The sequence below is a fragment of the Opisthocomus hoazin genome, chromosome 5 (assembly GCF_030867145.1).
Source record: "Opisthocomus hoazin isolate bOpiHoa1 chromosome 5, bOpiHoa1.hap1, whole genome shotgun sequence".
NCBI classification, from domain to species: domain Eukaryota; kingdom Metazoa; phylum Chordata; class Aves; order Opisthocomiformes; family Opisthocomidae; genus Opisthocomus; species Opisthocomus hoazin.
In genome coordinates this window covers 45,070,974-45,089,602 of record NC_134418.1, presented here as the reverse complement: position 1 = coordinate 45,089,602, position 18,629 = coordinate 45,070,974, and the positions used below count along the sequence as shown (strand labels likewise).

Genomic DNA, 18,629 nt, shown 5'->3' with positions numbered 1-18,629 from the left:
GTTTGTGCCCATTGCCCCTTGTCCTGTCGCTGGGCACCACTGAAAAGAGTTTGGCACCCACCCTTATGATGTTTATAGGCATTCATAAGGTCCCCTCTCAGCCTTCTCTTCTTCAGGCTAAACAAGCCCAGCTCCCTCAGCATTTCTTCGTAGGAGAGATGCTCCAGCCCCCTCATCATCCTCGTAGCCCTTCGTTGGACTCTCCGGTAGCTCCTCATCTTTCTTGAAGTGGGGAGCCCAGAACTGGACATAGTACTCCAGATGGGGCCTCACTAGGGCAGTGTAGAGGGGAAGGAGAACCTCCCTTGACCTACTGGCCACACTCTTCTTAATGCACCCCAGGATCCCATTGGCCTTCTTGGCAGCAAGGGCACACTGCTGGCTCATGGTGAACTTGTCATCCACCAAGACACCCAGGTCCCTCTCCACAGAGCTGCTCTGCAGCAGGTCCACCCCAAGCCTGTACTGGTGCATGGGGTTGTTCCTCCCCAGGTGCAGGACCCTGCACTTGCCCTTGTTGAATTTCATCAGGTTCCTCTGTGCCCAACTCTCCAGCCTGTCCTGGTCTCGCTGAATGGCAGCACAGCCTTCGGGTGTATCTACCACTCCTCCCAGTTTTGTGTCATCAGCAAACTTGCTGAGGGTACACTCTGTCTCTTCATCCAGGTCATTGATGAAGAAGTTGAACAAGACTGGGCCAAGTACCAACCCCTGGGGGACACCACTAGTTACAGGCCTCCAAGTAGACTGTGCCACTGATGAGAACCCTCAGAGCTCTGCCATTCAGCCAGTTCTCAATCCACCTCACTGTCCACTCATCTAGCCCACACTTCCTGAGCTTGCATATGAGGATGTTATGGGAGACAGTGTCAAAGGCCTTGCTGAAGTCAAGGTAGACAACATCCACGGCTCTCCCCTCATCTACCCAGCCAGTCATGCCATTGCAGAAAGCTATCAGATTGGTCAAGCATAATTTCCCCTTGGGGAATCCATGTTGACTATTCCTGATAACCTTCTTTTCTTCCACTTGCTTGATGATGACCTCTAGAATGAGTTGCTCCATCACTTTTCCTGGGATGGAGGTGAGGCTGACCGGCCTGTAGTTCCCTGGATCCTCCTTCTTGCCCTTTTTGAAGATTGGAGTGACGTTGGCTTTCCTCCAGTCCTCGGGCACCTCTCCTGTCCTCCAGGACCTTTCAAAGATGATGGAGAGTGGCTCAGCAATCAGATCCGCCATCTCCCTCAGTACTCGTGGGTGCATTCCATTGGGGCCTGTGGATTTGTGGGCATCCAGATTGCTTAAGTGATCCCTCACACAGTCCTCCTCGACCAAGGGAAGTTCATCCTTTCTGCAGGCTTCTTCTCTTACCTCCAGGGCCTGGGAAGCCTGAGGGCCTGCCTTAGCACTGAACACTGAAGCAAAGAAGGCATTCAGTAACTCTGCCTTCTCTGTATGCTCCATCACCAGGACACCCACCTCGTTCAGCAGGGGCCCCACATTATCCTTAGTCTTCTGTTTGCTGCTGATGTACTTGAAGAAGCTTTTCTTGTTGTCCTTGACATCCCTTGGCAGATTCAATTCCAGGTGGACCTTAGCCTTCCTCGTTGCATCCCTGCATGCTTTGACAGCATTCCTGTACTCTTCCCAAGTGGCCTGTCCCTCTTTCCACATTCCATGGACCTTTCTCTTCCATCTGATCTCTGCTAGAATCTGCTTGCTCATCCATACGGGTCTCCCACCTCCTTTTCTATATTTATTGCTCAGGGGGATGCACTGATCCTGAGCATGGAGGAAGTGATGTTTAAACAGCGACCATCTCTCTTGGACCCCCCCTGCCTTCTAGAGCCCTGACCCACGGGATTCCTCCAAGTAGCTCCTCGAAGAGGCCAAAGTTACCTCTCCTGAAGTCCAAGGTTTTGATCCTACTTATCACCCTGCTTCCTCCACGCAGGTTTCTGAAGTTCACCATTTCATGGTCACTGCAGCCGAGGCTACCTCCAGCCTTCACATCCTCAACCAATCCCTCTTTGTTCATTAGTACAAGGTCCAGCAGAACGCCTCTCCTTGTTGGTTCCTCCACCACTTGCATCAGAAAGTTACCATCGATGCTCTGTAGGAACCTCCAGGTCTGCATGTGCCTGGCTGTATGATCTTCCCAGCTGATGTCAGGGTGGTTGAAGTTCCCCAGGAGAACCAGGGCCTGTGACTGTGAGGCTGCTTGCAGCTGCTTGTAGAAGGCCTCATCAACTTCCTCCTCCTGGTCAGGTGGCCTGTAGTACACACCCACAATAATGTCACCCATATGAGGCTGTCCCTTAATTGTAACACATAAGCTCTCAACTTGTTCTTCATCCGCCCCCAGGCAGAGCTCAATACATTCCAGTTGCTCCCTCACATACAGAGCAACTCCACCACCTCACTTTGTTGGCCTGTCTTTCCTAGTAGTGTGTAGAAATAGAAAGGGAAAACATCTTGCCATTTTTCGGTATAAATGTTATGAAATGTGGTCAGTTGTAAGTGACAGTAAAGCAGGTGTGGCTCCATGTCCTCATCTTTCAACAGTAAAATCTATTTGGGGGTTCTGCCCCTTGCCTCTTCTAATGGCTCTTGCATGTTTTTCTTCTTCCCTCACAAAATTGCTTTTTATTGTGGCTGCTAAACTGCTGATGAGGCTATGCCCTACTTAATTCGTATCAAAGCACATTTTTGCAGGTTTTTTTTTAATTAGTTGACTGACTTCTCTCATGTGCTTGAAGTGCAGCCCCACAAAACCTTTGAGTCAGGATAACTGGAGATAATAGTGAACTGGGAACAGGAACGGTTTCATGAGCGTGCTGGGTGATAAGAAGAGGCCCCTGAGCCACTCTGCTACTGGAGAAGTTGTAATTATAAATAGGACGAATTTCTTGTGTTTAACATGTTACCGAAGCACTTCATTAGTCAGTTCCGCATAAAACACTTTTTCTGTTTGTTTCATTTAAAGGGTTGTTGTTCTTCCACTGCTTTAAAGTCCTGAGTCCCTGTAATTAGTTTTTACACTCTCTCCTCATAGGTTCTGCTACTGGCACAGTACCATCCACTGTCTTCTCTTACTCTGACTACATCTCACATCCTGAAGATCATAGCAGCATTGTTCATTTTAATAAAGATGAGACTGAAAAAATATGTTGTATTATCATTAATGATGACTCTTTCTATGAGAAAGATGAGACCTTCAATATTTCTCTGAGCATGCCAGTGGGTGGCCAAATTGGCACTGAATTCACGAGCACTGAAGTAATAATCTTGGCTGACACAGATGATGGTGAGTATGAAGAAGCAATTTTGTTTTGCTGGAACATTTGTCTTTGGAAGTTTTACTGATTAAATAATCTCTTTTCAAACAGCTGAAAACGTGGGTCTAGAATTTGCTTACTTAGTAGAAAAACTGGCAGAACAGACATGAACTATGTTTAAAATAAAGTGTAAATATGTATCATGCACTTCAGCCTACACTGTTTTGTTATTACAGTAGGATTTGAGGATTAGGTTTTATTTTCTTTCATGGCATAGGACTAGATGGCTGGTTTATTATTCTGGAGTAGGTTTGTGAGGATTAGAGTTACTGTTACTGCAGCGGAGTCCGTGATGACAGTAGTTTACACAGATGTAGGACTGGTTTTGTGACAATACTATGGATGAAAAAATTTGTATACTATCAGATAAAGCCAAAGAATAGAAATAGTAGAGGCTAAATTGTCATGCACAGTAATTCCTGGTATGTCAAGATTAGTGCACTTCTAAGGTAGAAATGCAAGTCTTCCTAATTTATTATAAAGTTGGAGACATAAAATTCAGTTTAAGAATTGGTACTATTAGACAGAAGCAGAAGAAAAAGCCGTGTAGTTTATGGTCATACTTCTGTTTGTTCTTTTAGTCCCTGTCTAAATCTTTCTTGCTAATCCAATTTTGTGAATATAATTGTGCTAAATAAGGCAGGAGTTTCGTACTGTGATTAAAAAAGTCCATGATATACAGTAGTGGTGAGGTTAGGTGTTTAAGCTATACTGAGCTGATTCTTTGGAGCTTTTGATTAACTTTAGAAATAACGAGAATATGGGGGCTGGCTTCTGTGTCCTGTAGTAAAAAAGTAATTTTCACTGTTACATGAAGAAAAGTAAGAAGCTAAAGATCCAGGAGAACATTTCTGTTAGCTGCTGTTTATTTCTACCCTTTTATAGGTACTGCAGAAGTCAACTAGTCAAAACGGACACAGTGAAATTGATGAAGGGAAAACTGTTATTTTCTCAAATGGAATGTGGATGGGCCTAAATGATCACTGGTGTAATTTCTCAGAGGCCAAAGGATTTACATCAGAAGTGAATTTGCCGTAAGAGTATCACGGTATTTAGCTTGATGAGATTTGTTGAAAGGCTTCTTTATCTTTTTCAGAGAATAGGAAGGAAAAATAATTTAAAATTAAGTCATTGTGGCAAGGAAAGAGTTGTTTTCTTTACCAGACTCAGTGACCAGATTTTTATTTTTATGGAAAACAAAATTATTTATTATCAACAGATCAAAACTGTTTTCTATGCAATTTTTAATAGATACTATTAAAAAAAAGTATGTCTATATAAAGCTAATTACTATATAGATAATTATTTTATATTAATTGTCAGAAAATTATCATGCTTCTACTTTTCAGTACAACTTTGATAGGTGTCCTGGGTTCAGCTGGGATAGAGTTAATTTTCAGAAGAAGCTGGTTGGGCTGACCCAAACAGCCAATCCAATGGGATATTCTATACCATGTGATGTCATGCACAGTACTTAAGTGAGGAGCTGGCTGAAGGAAGGGGATTTTCTACTCAGGAGCCAGCTGAGCATCGGGTGGTGAGAGCATTAGATGCTCTATATTCTTTTTATCACTATTATTGTTGTTGTTTTCTTCTCCCTCTGCTGTTCTGTTAAACCGTTTTTATCACAAACCACAAGTTTTGCCTTTTTCCTTCTGATTCTCCTCCACATCCCACCAGGGTGGGGGAAGCAGTGAGAGAGCGACCACATGGTTCTTTGTTGCCATCTGAGGCTCAACCACAATAACAGGTTATCATATATTCACTTTCTTTCTTTCTTACAAAGACTTCTTTCTAAGAATACCACCCGGCAAAATAGTTAACAACAGCAGATAAATTCAGAGTAATTCTGAACTCAGCCTATATCATATGGAAAGATAGCAAGAGCTTAAGCTCAATTTGTTAAAGAGTGTGTTCTGAAATAAGAAGTCTCTTAAGAATACATCACTTCGAAAGACTATTTCCATTTTGAATAAACAGATGGGAAACAGGATGTCACTGTGTTCTGATCTGACCTGGAATTAGACTGCTGGCATTGGATTGATTGATAAGAAACTGGGCAATCTTCTTTCTCAAAAGTGTGAAATACAAGTTTCAAATAGTAAAGTTTCTCCAGTTTCTAATATTTATACAGTACTGTAAGTATATATACAGTGGATAAGTATATATACTTACCACTCCTACAGTGGATAGTCCAACAGTCCATTAAAGTGAAAAAGATTTCATAGCCATATCCCTGGTTGTATCTGAAAGATGAACATTTTGGTTTTTTTGTTAATACTGGGAAAAAATGGGTTGTTTAAACAGATAAAAATTCCCGTTGTAAAGTGCAATATTCTAACTGCTGAAGTATGCGGACCAAACCTGGAATGATTGTTAGATTCAGCAGAAGAATAAGGCAATAGTAAGCCTGAAAGTGTCTCCTTCCCACTGGAAAAAAGTTAAGTACAGCTTTGATATGGGATGCGACTGTATTTGCACAATCCTTTGGTCAAGTTAGTCATGATGAGGTGTGCTGTGATGTCTCTAACAAGAAGGACCAGAGACCACTGCAAGGAGAAAAAGAACAAAACGGAGAGGTAAAGAGTTTAAAATACAAACAGAACAATTTGCAGCATTAAAGGATAATAGTAGTCCTGTGTTAGCCAGCCCTAGAAAAAGAAAAGGAAAATGCAAAATTTTTTTATTAAGATCTGGTAGTGTTCCAAAACTACTTGTATGGATAAGTGACTATACACAGCATAAATTGATGTTGATTCAGGCCATGATTAGCTTTAAAATAAATGAAACTGGAACATGACAGACTTTTTTTGTGTGTTTGTGGGCTTTTTTGTGTTGCAAATTTGTACAGAAATGTCCATAATATTGGCACCACTTCCAGAATTTTAGTTTTATGAACTGCTTAACAGTTCAAATAAAAAGTAGGTAACCTTGCAGCAAAGTACCAGGTATAGTCCTTCATGTGTAATGGCAAGCTCGGAGGTTTGAACCTCTTCATTGGTAAGTACAGATGATAAAAATATAGCTAGGATTGAATAAAGGTCAATATAGCAGATAAGCTTGAATAAGTACATCATAAATGCTTAAATGCCTACAGAGGTGTTAGACTATATCAGTGCAGTCAATGGAGTTTTTACTGAGAGCAAGATAAGGCTTTTTGACATCGTAGAGGAGTGTGCAGCTATGACCAGGTACAGATATATGCAGTATGAATGTGTTCCTTGCTATAGGAAGCAACGCAGGAAATACTCCTCACACTTTTTCTGAATAAAAGTAATTTGGGAATGATTACTTTGCTCATTTGTTTACTCACTATGAGATTATGTAAACACTCCATGACTTAGATATAAAAGCAAATACCTTGTGCTAAATTTATTCACAGTATTCCACATATCATAATGATCAAATACAAAGAAAGTGGGTTATTGCTTGATTAGTATTGGTATAGCTTAACTTTAGTAAGATTTGAAGTAACAAATATATTTCTTGTCAACAATTTAAAAAAAAAGAAGAAATTTTGGAGAGCAAGGCTTGAGGTTTTTAGGGCAAAGCGAACTGTATGTAAGTACCACAACTTTAATGTCAATCTTTTTGGTGCTGCCGCATGTCAGTGAAAGCTGAAGAATTAGTTATATGAAGTGATCTGAAATGTTTTTACTTTCATTAAGCTTTACAGCAAGAAGGAAAGCCACTTTAAAGTGTCACCAAGGAAAGCAGTCAGGTATTTTGTCAGAGTTTCTGCCAGTGAAATTACTGCTGTTTGAATATTTGTTCAGAGTCATTCACAAAGTATATAACAGATTCCCGAAAAAACATTCTATCAGTAAAGATAATGTCACCATAAGGTGAGATAAATACTAGGCATTCAAACATTATTAAATTCTCATAGTCACTATTCCCATTTTGAAAATCTGATAGCAGACCACAGGCAGGAATGGAAATTGCTTTTGTCTTGCTGGTTATTCTGCTGAGATATCTCATGAGAACTTCATAAAACTTGTGAGATCACTGGTGTGCACAGTGCTATGTTTGTGTGAGGATGGAAGAGAAAGCAGTTCCTTGGTTTTATTGTTTCAGGGTTTGAGGTTTCTTACATATATTCCACTTAGTTCTCCCTGTCTTGCTGCATTTTTAAGTAAAAGGTTCTGTATAATGGCTTTATACTGGAAAATAAAGCACACATTACAGCAGCTTTTCTGTGAAATGCATGAATATTTTCAGTATTAGTTCTGTATATGGGCCTATTTTCATCTCTCAGATTACAACTGTAGAAATTTATCACTATTTAGCATCTGAAGGATTCAAATTTCCACCATCTCTACTCAGATGGGGTACAGTTTGTGCATTATATAGAGAAAGGTATTGATCAAAGCTTGAAGTGTGGTTTGAGAGGCATATGCCCAGGGATTTCTTATAGAGAAAACAGACTTTATAAAGAACAGAGTCCTAAAATTTTGTTGTCAACGTCGTAAGGAGAGGCCTGCCACAGACTGCCTCACACAGCCACGTTACATGCACGTAAGAACCAGAAGTAACTCATTATTAGGTCTCAAGAGTCTTCAGAGTCACCAGTTTCATGTAGCTTAGTGCATGAACAAGTTTAAAACTTAAAACTCTCTAAAACTAATTATAACTCCACTTTCTCATAGCATCATAGTACTATTTAAATAAAGGAAAGTGTTAGTTTAAGAATTAAAAAGAAGAAGAAACAGCAAGTTAACAATCAAAACATTATGTTTATCCTTTGATGTAGGGTTTCTCCAAGCCAGAGAACAATGCAGGTTTTATAGTGGACCCTTGATCCTAAACCAGAAAGCTCTGAGTTGTGTATCTCTTCCCTGTAATGTGGGTGCCTGGGAGCATGCTGTCTGTGACTGAGCCCAACAAAGGGCCCGCTTGTTCAGTACACGGCTTTGAAGAAATAGATGCAAAGAGCTTGTGGTATTCTAAGCAAGCAGAAATCCACATTAGCTCTTTGCTTGTGTGTTTAAGTGGCATCACAGGTAGAACAGGTTTCAGGATCACAGCTTAAAGAAAAATTTTTAAAAGTAGAAAAGAGAAAGAAAAGAAGAGTATAAATACATGAATGACCTTCACTTTTAAAACTGCTTTTCTTTTTTCCTTTTTTTCTTGTTTTTTTCACTCAGTGTATCAGCTTTTGAAATCCTAAATAAAGTATATGTCTTTAAAATATATTGCCTAGGTAGAATTGAAAGGGTACTGAGGTTATCTTTGGGCTCCATAGTAAGAATGGATTGTGTTTCAGAGACAAGCAATTAATTCACTGTAATGATTGAGTCACAAGTGTTATCTTCCTTGAGGGCTGGACCTGTATGTTTAATAGCCCATTGACTATTCTTTATTATCCGTACTATTTTTGGGAGAGTAGGTGTATCTAGATTGGACGTTCAGAAACTCCAAAGACATAGAAAATGCTGTTGAATATTTCACTGATCACAGTACCCAAGGAACAGTTCTCTCTCACTGTATTTTATTTATATGGGAAACATGTTCATCTGAAAGACTTAAAAAAAAAAAAGGATTTATGTTCTGGAAATGAACAGAAGTATTTGCTTATTCAGTATTTTTCACTGATAATACAGTAAAATTGAGAACCTTTGCATCATTGCAGCAAGCGTTTCAAGTTCAGCGATTCTCAGAGAATTATAAAAGCTTAGCATGGTTTAAGACGACAAATTACGGTGTGTATAATAGAAATGGGAAAGACGACTGTAATAAGAATATGACTGGTTATTGCATTTCCTTAAGCCATATTTCAAAACAAAAGCTTGCTTTCAAGAGGAGCAGCACTGATATCTCAAGTTAAAATGTTACAGTCCATATAGTTGTAGACACAATATGCACAATCGGGGGGGGGGGGGAAGTTACTCCCCTAGTGAAGAAGGCCTATTCAAGACAGTTATTATGGAGTGCAATAAGCTGAACTGTCTGATCTCTTAAAACTTCCAAAGAATTTACAACCTGTACTTGAAAATGCATTGAGCTATACCTAAGGGAAATTGATGGACTTCTGATATTTGAAAGCAGATTCCTATGTAAATACAGGAAATTAACCAGTCTCATTTCTAAACTAAACCTAGAATCTTGGACAGTTCTTTCAGGAGGAAAGAAGGAATGGCAAAGAATAGTCTGCAATATATTACAAATATTTTTTAAATTTTTAAGAATATAATAATTTTCTTTCAATTACAAAGAGTCTTGATTACTTTTGCCAGAGTAAATACTTTGTAGTGATATTCTTCATGAAATGTGGCCAAAATTGTAACAGTTCTTGTCAAGTTGTATTTTTCCAAATGATTTTTCCACTCATGGTGGGGGACCCCAATGGTTTTTCTGCCCACTCAGTTAAAGTAGGATCCTGGTCCCAGTGATGCTGATATAAACTTCAGTGCTGCCATTGCCTTGTGAAGGATTACTCTTTCTGTGCTTTACACAAATTGGTTAAACAGAACTGTAACAACTTATAGGGCATCATTAGTCACTTGATAATCCATTAGCTGTGACAAAAAGGCACGTAAGTTTGAATATCTAGACTCCTACTCTTCTCTCCACCATGTGGGGAAGACTTCAATAGTAAATAATGCATAGCCAATGGGAAGGGAATGTGATCATCTTCAAATTCTTACCTGTCATGGCAGGTGGAAAAATGCCCAAACTGGCATATAACTGATCATGAAAACTACTGATTGGAGGGGTGGGAGGAAGGTGGGGAGCAAAATTTGTGTTGGAGTACTGCTTTAGGCAAAGGAAAATTTTCTTTGAAAACAGCTTGAAGTATTTAATTGACATAAAACGAGACATTCAATTTAACTTTCCGTTGTGATACCCTTTTTCTTAAAACACAAAAGTACTTCAAGTACTTCAAGTACTTCAAGTACAAAAATAATTTTTCAGGAAGAAAGCAAACACCTTCAATCCCCCAGAGACTCTGATTTTTAGCTAGAAGTAAGTCCTGCAGTCCTGATGAATAGATCAATCCCTGAAAAAAAGCACATTTTCAAAGAACTTTGTGTTTTGTTAAACTATTTAACCCGTCATCGTGTCTGGTTTCATTCTCTAACCTTTCTCTTGAGTCTGGCCTGCAAAAGCTTTGCTTTGTCAGACATCCTGCTGGGCTGACTAAGGAAGGAATTTTTTCATCCTGTTTAAAGGTAATTTGTCAAAAGGTTGAAAATAAATATTAATGCAGTCCTGCTTGGAACACTTGTACCTTCCTTAATGCTGTGCACTGAAGACCTCATCTGCTTCTGCAGTAAGTCTTTGTGGTTATCAGAGTTTGCTCTGACGGTAAAATAATGCGAAGGTTCACAGTTCAGTAGCTCAAGAAAGATGCCTGCAAGCTGGAGTGGCAATGTTTATATAAGTGTGGGCCAAATGGTGTTCTCATGGTTTTATACGTAAATGGAGGAAGCAGATAGTACCGCTAGGCAGGCATAAAATTCTGAATTAACTGATCAGTGCTGTCTGTCCCTGTTGAGAAAAGAACTTAGCTAGATATTCTTCCCTATTCGCAAAAGAACATTTATTTAGGTTTGGGAAGGTGAGATCCAGAATGTAAAAAAATAATTACTAAGATGAGGTAGTTTTATTACTGAGTTGCTTCACATCATATAGAAAAGCCTGTGTATTTTTCTGTGCTCTGCTTGGCACACTGAGTCATTGGAAACTGTCCCTTCTGTAAAACTGGCTTTAGGCTCAGTTGTAAACTGAGCTCTGGGAAACACCAGGTAGCCAAGTATTAAGAGCTCTTTACAGACCATGGTGTCTGAGCTTCCATTTCCCCCACTGCAGGAGACGACAATCACGACTTCTAAAGCTTTTCAAAGTTCTTTGAATTTCCCCAAGAGGTACAATAGAAATGCAGCGTATTAGATGAGGGCTAAGTTTTGTGCAACTGCGGGGGTTCTACTACAGAAGATACTGGCTGTTGTGCTAAAATAATCTTGCTGTGGTCAGAGAGATTCTCTACGTTGTGTTAATATAGATTAGTAATAATAATCAACATACACAAAATGTGTTAGGCTTTATTAATACTGATAGCAAGATAAAGCCTGCTATTGATTAGGTGACAAAAGTAAAGGAGGCAACGTATTGACTTTAGCAGACTCTATCCATTACTTAGTAAAAGCAGCAGGTATAACATGGCTCCAGTGTGTGTGTCTTCATTCTTCTTGATGGGTATTCAGAAAGGTGGCTAAATTGGCACTAGTTTGAGACAGTCTTGTGATGTTGCATCTCTTATGCGAAACAACAGAGTCTGCTTAAGCCCAGTTAAATATTGACCTTTTCCGTGACCTGGATTGTGCAACTTTTTGTATTTCCTATGGATAACTAAAGTCAGATTACCACACTGAAGAAAAACAAAAGCTTGTAACACTTTAATATTATGCCACATCCATGTCACAAGTATGTTTTGAAAACAATTTAAAAAAAAAAAGTCTGAACTTTTGAAATCCTGCAAACTGTCTTTAACTTTTAAGGAGCAGGAAGGTGTATTTAGGTATATATTTTCTTTAATAGTAAATTTAAAAAAAAAATTCTGCCTTGATTTGCTTAACAAAAATATAACGGAAGAGCTATCCCATGTCTTACGTCTGTGTTACACTATATAGCCACAAGTTTTGAAACAGCAGTTTTACTTCAGACAGTAAGATGAACAGCCAGTAAGCTAAACAACTGTCTGTGGAAGATCTCTGTCAGCTGCTAATAAGATTAAAAAAAAATTATAGAACACTTTGTTTACTTAATTCAAGGAGTGCTTAGTTTGTTTTTTAAAGGATAAAATTCCATACATGAAGTAGTAGGCAGGTGCATGATAATATTTGTGTAAGTGGATAGTAGATTTTACTGTGATTTGCAGGGGAAATTACTAATACTTTTTTTTTTTTTCCCCAGGTGTTAATATATTAAAAGTCATACTGCAGAGTTTGAGCACTAAAAGTCAGACTGGAGAGTTTAAGCACTAAATACGCATGTGCACAAGAGCAGGCCAAAAGAGGCTCTTTCAAAAATGTATGCATTTCTGTCTGTATTTAGAACCTGCTTTGTACTTTGGGAACACCGAATATCGAGTGGATGAAAGTGCTGGTTACGTGGAGATTCATGTCTGGAGGGCTGGAACAGATCTGTCCAAAGCAGCTTCTGTCACGGTGTGTTGCAAAAAAACAGAACCAGTGTCAGCAGAGGGTGAATTACTCATAAAAATATCGCTCAGGTTGCTTTAGAGTGTGTGAGCATGAAAATGGGACAACTGGCATTCACTCGTATTTATTTTCAGTGTATGTGTGGGGTGGAAAAGTTAAGTGAAAGACATCAGACGTGGATTTATCTGGTAGAAAACATGATATTTGTCCCAGCTGTGTGGCAAGGACAGGTCAGCTAAGCTCACCGACTTTTGGATGGAGACTGCAGAATGGATATGAACATGATCATTAATTTACTCACAACTTAACTGATGGCAGACATAGGGAGAAACAGTTGGAGTGAAAGAGAGTATTGTCTTTATAGCACTGTGTTTCCCTGGAATAAAACTGAATTTACAGCATAAATCTGCAGTTGCCCTGAAATGATGCTATCAGTACATTAGCCAAGGAAGCTTTATTTATCTATGACAGCTGGGGTATCTGATATTTTAGGTCTCTCAGTTACAGTGGAAAGAAATTCTGGAAGGCACCACCTATGTGACCTGCAAGGATTTTCTCTGTCCAACACTGACCCAAAATACCCAAAATCTGGTGACTGTCTGTGTAAAACAGCATTTTGTTTGATTTTTTTTCTCAGTTCCAACAAAAAGTCATTTTCCCTATCAGACTTTGGGAATACTTAGGCTGGCAAAAATTTTGTGGTGCTTGACTTGCTAGCAGCTAAATTGATTTTAAGGAGCAGTTATAGCTGCTATTGTCAAGGAAATCAGTTGCATTAATGAGAATTTCTCTGCGCACTCCAACAAATTGATGACACGCTGGCAAGAGACAGATAAGGCTTCAGAATTTTCATATTAATCAAGCTGAAAGCAAAATTGTCTTTTTTAATATATGTGATACATAATCAGATTTGCTACCAAAATAGCGAAGAATTAAAGCAAGTAGTAATGCAGCATACATGATTGAAGGAACACTTCATTAACATATAAGGTACATGTATGGAAATAGGATTTGACTACAGTTACTGAAGAATAGAGAAGTGGTTAGCAAAATAGGCAATGCATGTGATGAATATATGAAGGCTCACTATTCAGGTGAAGAAATATGATAGGATCCTACAGCACTTTCTATGTTGTGTATAATGTAGCAAACTAATGTTGCATTTTTAATCTTGTATTTATAGGCTTTTTAAAAAACACTTCTGTTAAAACCTAGTTACGAGATTTGGAAAAAATTCCCTTTTCGCTAAATCTTTTCCTAATTTCAAGTGTTTATATAAGAGTTTTGCACACAAAAAAATATTAATATGGTTATATATGAAATGCCTATGCACTCAATATTTGATTAAGGAAAGAACAAAACCTGTGCCAGAATTGTGGTTCTTCGTAATGCACAGAGCAGACCAGGGAGGTCAGCTTTTATGCAGGTCGGTGGTCCTTGCCTCTAATCCAGAGGCTGCAAAACGATGTGTAAAAGAAAAAGACACATCTGCTTTTTAGTATGTAAATTTCAACATACTGTGACAAAGAAGGGAAAGAATTGCTGTCATTACATGCAACAAGTAAAACATTTAAAAGGGGATAGGGAGGAACACTCTGGTTAAAAAGAATGCAAAATTACAGAGATAGAACGTCCGTGAAACAATGGCACACAAGCAGAAGGAAGAAGTGAAGTCATTATACGTCCTCCAGTTTAGATTTAATAGTCTCATACACACAAAAAAATCGCCATTCTAGGTGTTTTCACCTGCACTCAGTCTGCCTGCTTCTGTTAGTGATGAGACAGTGGTAACAGCATGATTTTCAAGCTCAGTGATCTAGCCTGGTGCAAGACACTTTTGCTTAGGGTACAGCAAATAATAATTGGGGATTTATTCTGCGACAGGCATCTGCTCCTTTAAAGGTAAACAGCTAAGTAAAACCTCATGCATGTAGTCTAGAGCTGAGCAAAAGAGTTAAACTGCTGCAGACATCAGGTCTGTTGCGTGTTGTTGAGGCTGTAGCCTGTTACTCTGCAGTTTAAGGGATCCTAAACAAGTTTAATTATGCAGATGACATAAAGAGTAAATGATGATCCAGATACATATTTGTATGTGTGTTGCACTATATGTCCACTTTTCCCAAATTTATTTTCATGTGACAAAAATCTAAATTAAATTTTCTCCAGGACAACAACAGCAACAGCTGCAAGCACATTTCACAAATGTACAAGTGGATGTTAACATATAGTAGTCACTGACTATACAAGTCTTGCTGCTTCCCAGGCAGCTGAAGTGGATTATGTGGGCATCGGCTATAACCTGGATTTTACACCAGGAGTCAATGTGCAAGTGTTTTGGGTGATCATCCTTGATGATTTGGGCCAGCCTATTCTGAAAGGTCCAGAGAAGTTTGAACTAGTTCTCTGCATGCCCACAAATGCAGTGCTTGGAGAGCCTAGCAAAACTACTGTCTTCGTCAACGACACCATCACTGGTTGTAGGTGACTAGGGGAGAGTTTTTCCAAGGGTTTTTGCTTTTAGTGTTCTAAATGCACTTAGAAGGTGGAAGAGCTCTTTTGACAGTAGCATAAATTAGTATGTATATAAGTGCTGTGATACATCATTTACCCCAACTACATTATAAAGCTTAACTGCTGTGTGCTACATCTGGATTTGAAACATAGGGCTATAGTAAAGGTCCTTTACTCTGGCTTGTCTTTCTTCTCATTATGTACTTGAACATACTGTTTTACACAAGTTAAAATAATAGTGGAACTGTGCCATGAGCTAAAAGTGCATTTGTTTATGCCTGGTGTATTAAGGCTATTTGTTTGAATTAATATTCATTCTGAAGGTAGAGAAGCCAGAGGGATTAAACTTTCTTCCCCTAGCAGTTATTTGAACACCAAAAATTGTAGGGACCTAAGTTTCTCAAATAATTATGCAGATTGCTATTGCATGAAGCTGTCACTGTATTGTCTCTTTTAGGGGAGCGTTAATGGGGGAGAAAAAAGGTAGGTGTAAGACTTTAAATAACACTCACCACAGTGCCACTTACAGGTTTTCCAGCACTGGCTAAATAAACCGAGCTGACTCTCAGCAGTCTTGGCTTTCTGCAAATTCACTGTATTGCAAAGACTTAGAGAAGCCATCTGGTTTTAGAAAGCTCATTCTCAAACAGAACTCTGAAGAACAGTTACAGTTTCACTCTGACATACTCACTTGTTGAAGTCAGCGCAAAGTAGGATACTGGCTTAGTGGAGGTGGAGTTGTGGTCATCATGCCTTTTTGCACTGGTGGGATCATGCACCTACTTCCTCTCTGCATGGAAGGTAAAAGAGACAGCCTTATTGAAAATAACCCCACAGCTCTGAAGTGGCTCAAATGCTGTTTTTAATAAAATAACCAAGTCTTAGCTACTGTGAGAAGGCTGGTGACAGAATTTGTACTGTTGGCAATTAGTTGCTGTGGACAAGGAAAATATTTGAATTCATCTACACTCAAAATCTATGTTTAAAAAGTATGTGTAAATCTGAACCTTCTTCAGTTTACTGTAAAATTTTAGCAAATAAAATGCTAAGTTAAAGAAAAAGACCCTTTTTTCTTAATCGGGGAAAGTGGTAAATATTTTCTGCCCATGTGTGAGGGTCCTCTCCAACTTGCATAACATGTTCTGTTTTCAGTACCCAAAGTGCAGTTCAAAGAACCAATATACGTGGCACATGAAAAAGAGGAACAGCTGATGGCTCTCGTTTCTCAAGGTGGTGACATTAATCATAAATCCACAGCCCATTGCTATACTCACCAGAGTTCTGCCCAAGTTGTTATGGACTACGATGAGAGGCCATAGACAGATGATTCTGTAGTGGTGTTTCTCCCAGGTAAGGTTTTCCCATTGGAATTAGAAAATAATGTGTTACTTTTGTCTGACAAGTAACCTGACGGTAAATGAGAGCTAGACCTCCAGGACATTCTGGGAGTTGTTATGCCAGCTGAGCTTCTGTGGATGAAGAATGTGGTACAGGACTATTTCACAAATCATTCTGTGACTATGACAGCAGCACTTTCAAAGGTTTTTATGACCAACATTGGACAGTAAAGAATTCAGTAATATTGAACATCCTCTGCTACACTTTAGGCAAAGCACTTGTTCATGAGAATAGTCAGGAAAAATACTGATGCAGTGCCTTCAGCAGAGGAGAATCAGGGCAGCGGGTTCCTTGCCATACAACACTCTGCTGAGTGCTGCAAGGGATGCTGCTTAGTTGCCCTTTGTGGCAGTGTCATGGGATTTTTCCTTAGCAGAAATTGATTCAAACGCGACAAAAAGAATTAAGTGTGCCAGTCAGCACTAGTCTCTGCTTCCGTGTTCTTGAGACTGTCTTTTCTATGGCAAGCCTGAAAAAGTGTGGGGTGGTTTTTTTTGTTGTTTTGTTTTTATCCTGGTCTTCTGTATTTCTATGAAGATAATGTCTTGTTCTTGCTTCATACCTTTCTGCAGGAGAAACTGAGAAGCTGTGTGTGGTGGCTCTGGAGGATGATGTAATTTATGAGGAGGAGGAGGAATTCAAACTGGTGCTTGGAACACCAAAAAGTAAGTCTACTTTTGGTGCTTCCATTGGGGATCAGAATGAAACCATGATCAAGACTAAGGATAGAGACGACCATGAGTTTTATGTTAGTTGTTGATTATATATGTAGCTGCAAACAGGAAAATGTAACTAATTCCATTCAGTGTTTGGTTCAACAGTTTTCAAAGTACCCAGTAACAAGGTTTTCAAAAAAACTGTCAAGTATTTTATTTTTTATGTTTTGAATTTGCACCTTTTAAATCTATTCTGAATGCAGATCACTGGCTCTGTCTTTTGTGAGATAATCGGAAGAGAAAATCTCTTGTCTACTTTCATTCCATCTGTTGGTCTGGATGTGTTGCTTTGATAAGAGTATCATAAATTTGACTAAGTCGAAAGAATCATGGATTACTTGGGTCAAATTGACAAAACTTTCAGGAGTATGATAAGGACTTTTACATACAAATTGTACAGATTATGCATCTGAAAATATCAAATGACAAAAAGCTGTAAAATGGACTCCTTACAAGTCATAGAGTCATTTAAGAAAATCAGATTTATCCAATACCTTTGACAATGCATCAGAATAAATAACTTATAAAAGTAACTGCTTTCTTCAAAAGCTAAACATATTTTATCTCTAAATATTCCATTCTAGACTCCGCTAAAGCAAACGCCAGGGGACCAGGTATTTTGCTTTCAGTAATAGCTACAAACTTCTATCTGAATTCAGTTTCCATAATATTTCACTATGATCATTCCATACAGCAATCAGTAAACCAAATAAATTAGTATCCAGACAATTACATTTAATTTTCATGTTTGTTACGACCTTCTCGTTTCCTTTGGACTATCCACCCTCAGATAAGGTATTTGCATTTGGTCTAGTTGATGTAAGTGGGGTTTTTTTTGATGTTCAGGATTTTGTTGTGGGTTTGTGGTTTTTTTTCTTGTCTAGAAGCAGTGATTAAACTCTCCGAAATAAAACACAGCATTAAGAAACCTCAGGAACTCAGAGAAGTTGCATGAGTAAGAATCCACATTCAATGTCTCGGTCATAGCTCCAAAGTATCTGTTGTCACAGTGCACATAAAGGATGGCTCAGCCACCTCAGAGGAAGATTACAATCCAATGTCAGAAGGTATGGGCTTCATTGGGTGTGGGGATGGGAAACATTAGGTTGGAAAGTGCCTTCCTGCAAATGAATGCTGGACAGGGAGCTGAATTCCTGGTTTAATAACCAAACTATACTTTAGACTAGCAGTTCCTGCTTCACTTTGTGTATTTTGGAATGGGAGATTTGAGTATTGTCTATTTTTGTTTTTCTCCAAGTTAGCTGTGAGACCTGTAAGGGACTGTATTAGCACGGGATTGGAGGTGAGGTCCTGTTTGCTCTGGACTACTTTGAATTTCCTAACCTGGAATGCAAACTCAGGATTTCTTCCGAAGAATGAAAGTTCAGCTTAGCTCAGGTTGTGATCTGCCAGAGTCATGTGTATGAGCAGAATTTGGTTCTTGAGCTTTGCCTTCAGGTCCCCTGAGATGGCAGAGGGTTAGGATACTATTATAACAGACAGG

At 39.0% G+C, this 18,629-nt stretch overlaps 1 protein-coding gene across 1 annotated transcript in view; it reads left to right on the top strand.

Moving 5' to 3' along the window:
• Positions 1–18,629, top strand: part of LOC104331061 (FRAS1-related extracellular matrix protein 2) — a 104,787-nt gene that overhangs the window by 67,461 nt on the left and 18,697 nt on the right. Inside the window, 6 exon segments of the mRNA XM_075422096.1 lie at positions 3,054–3,305; positions 12,394–12,543; positions 14,768–14,977; positions 16,164–16,361; positions 16,982–17,161; positions 18,010–18,192. Of these exon segments, the coding sequence (XP_075278211.1) occupies positions 3,054–3,305; positions 12,394–12,543; positions 14,768–14,977; positions 16,164–16,361; positions 16,982–17,161; positions 18,010–18,192 (1,173 nt within the window).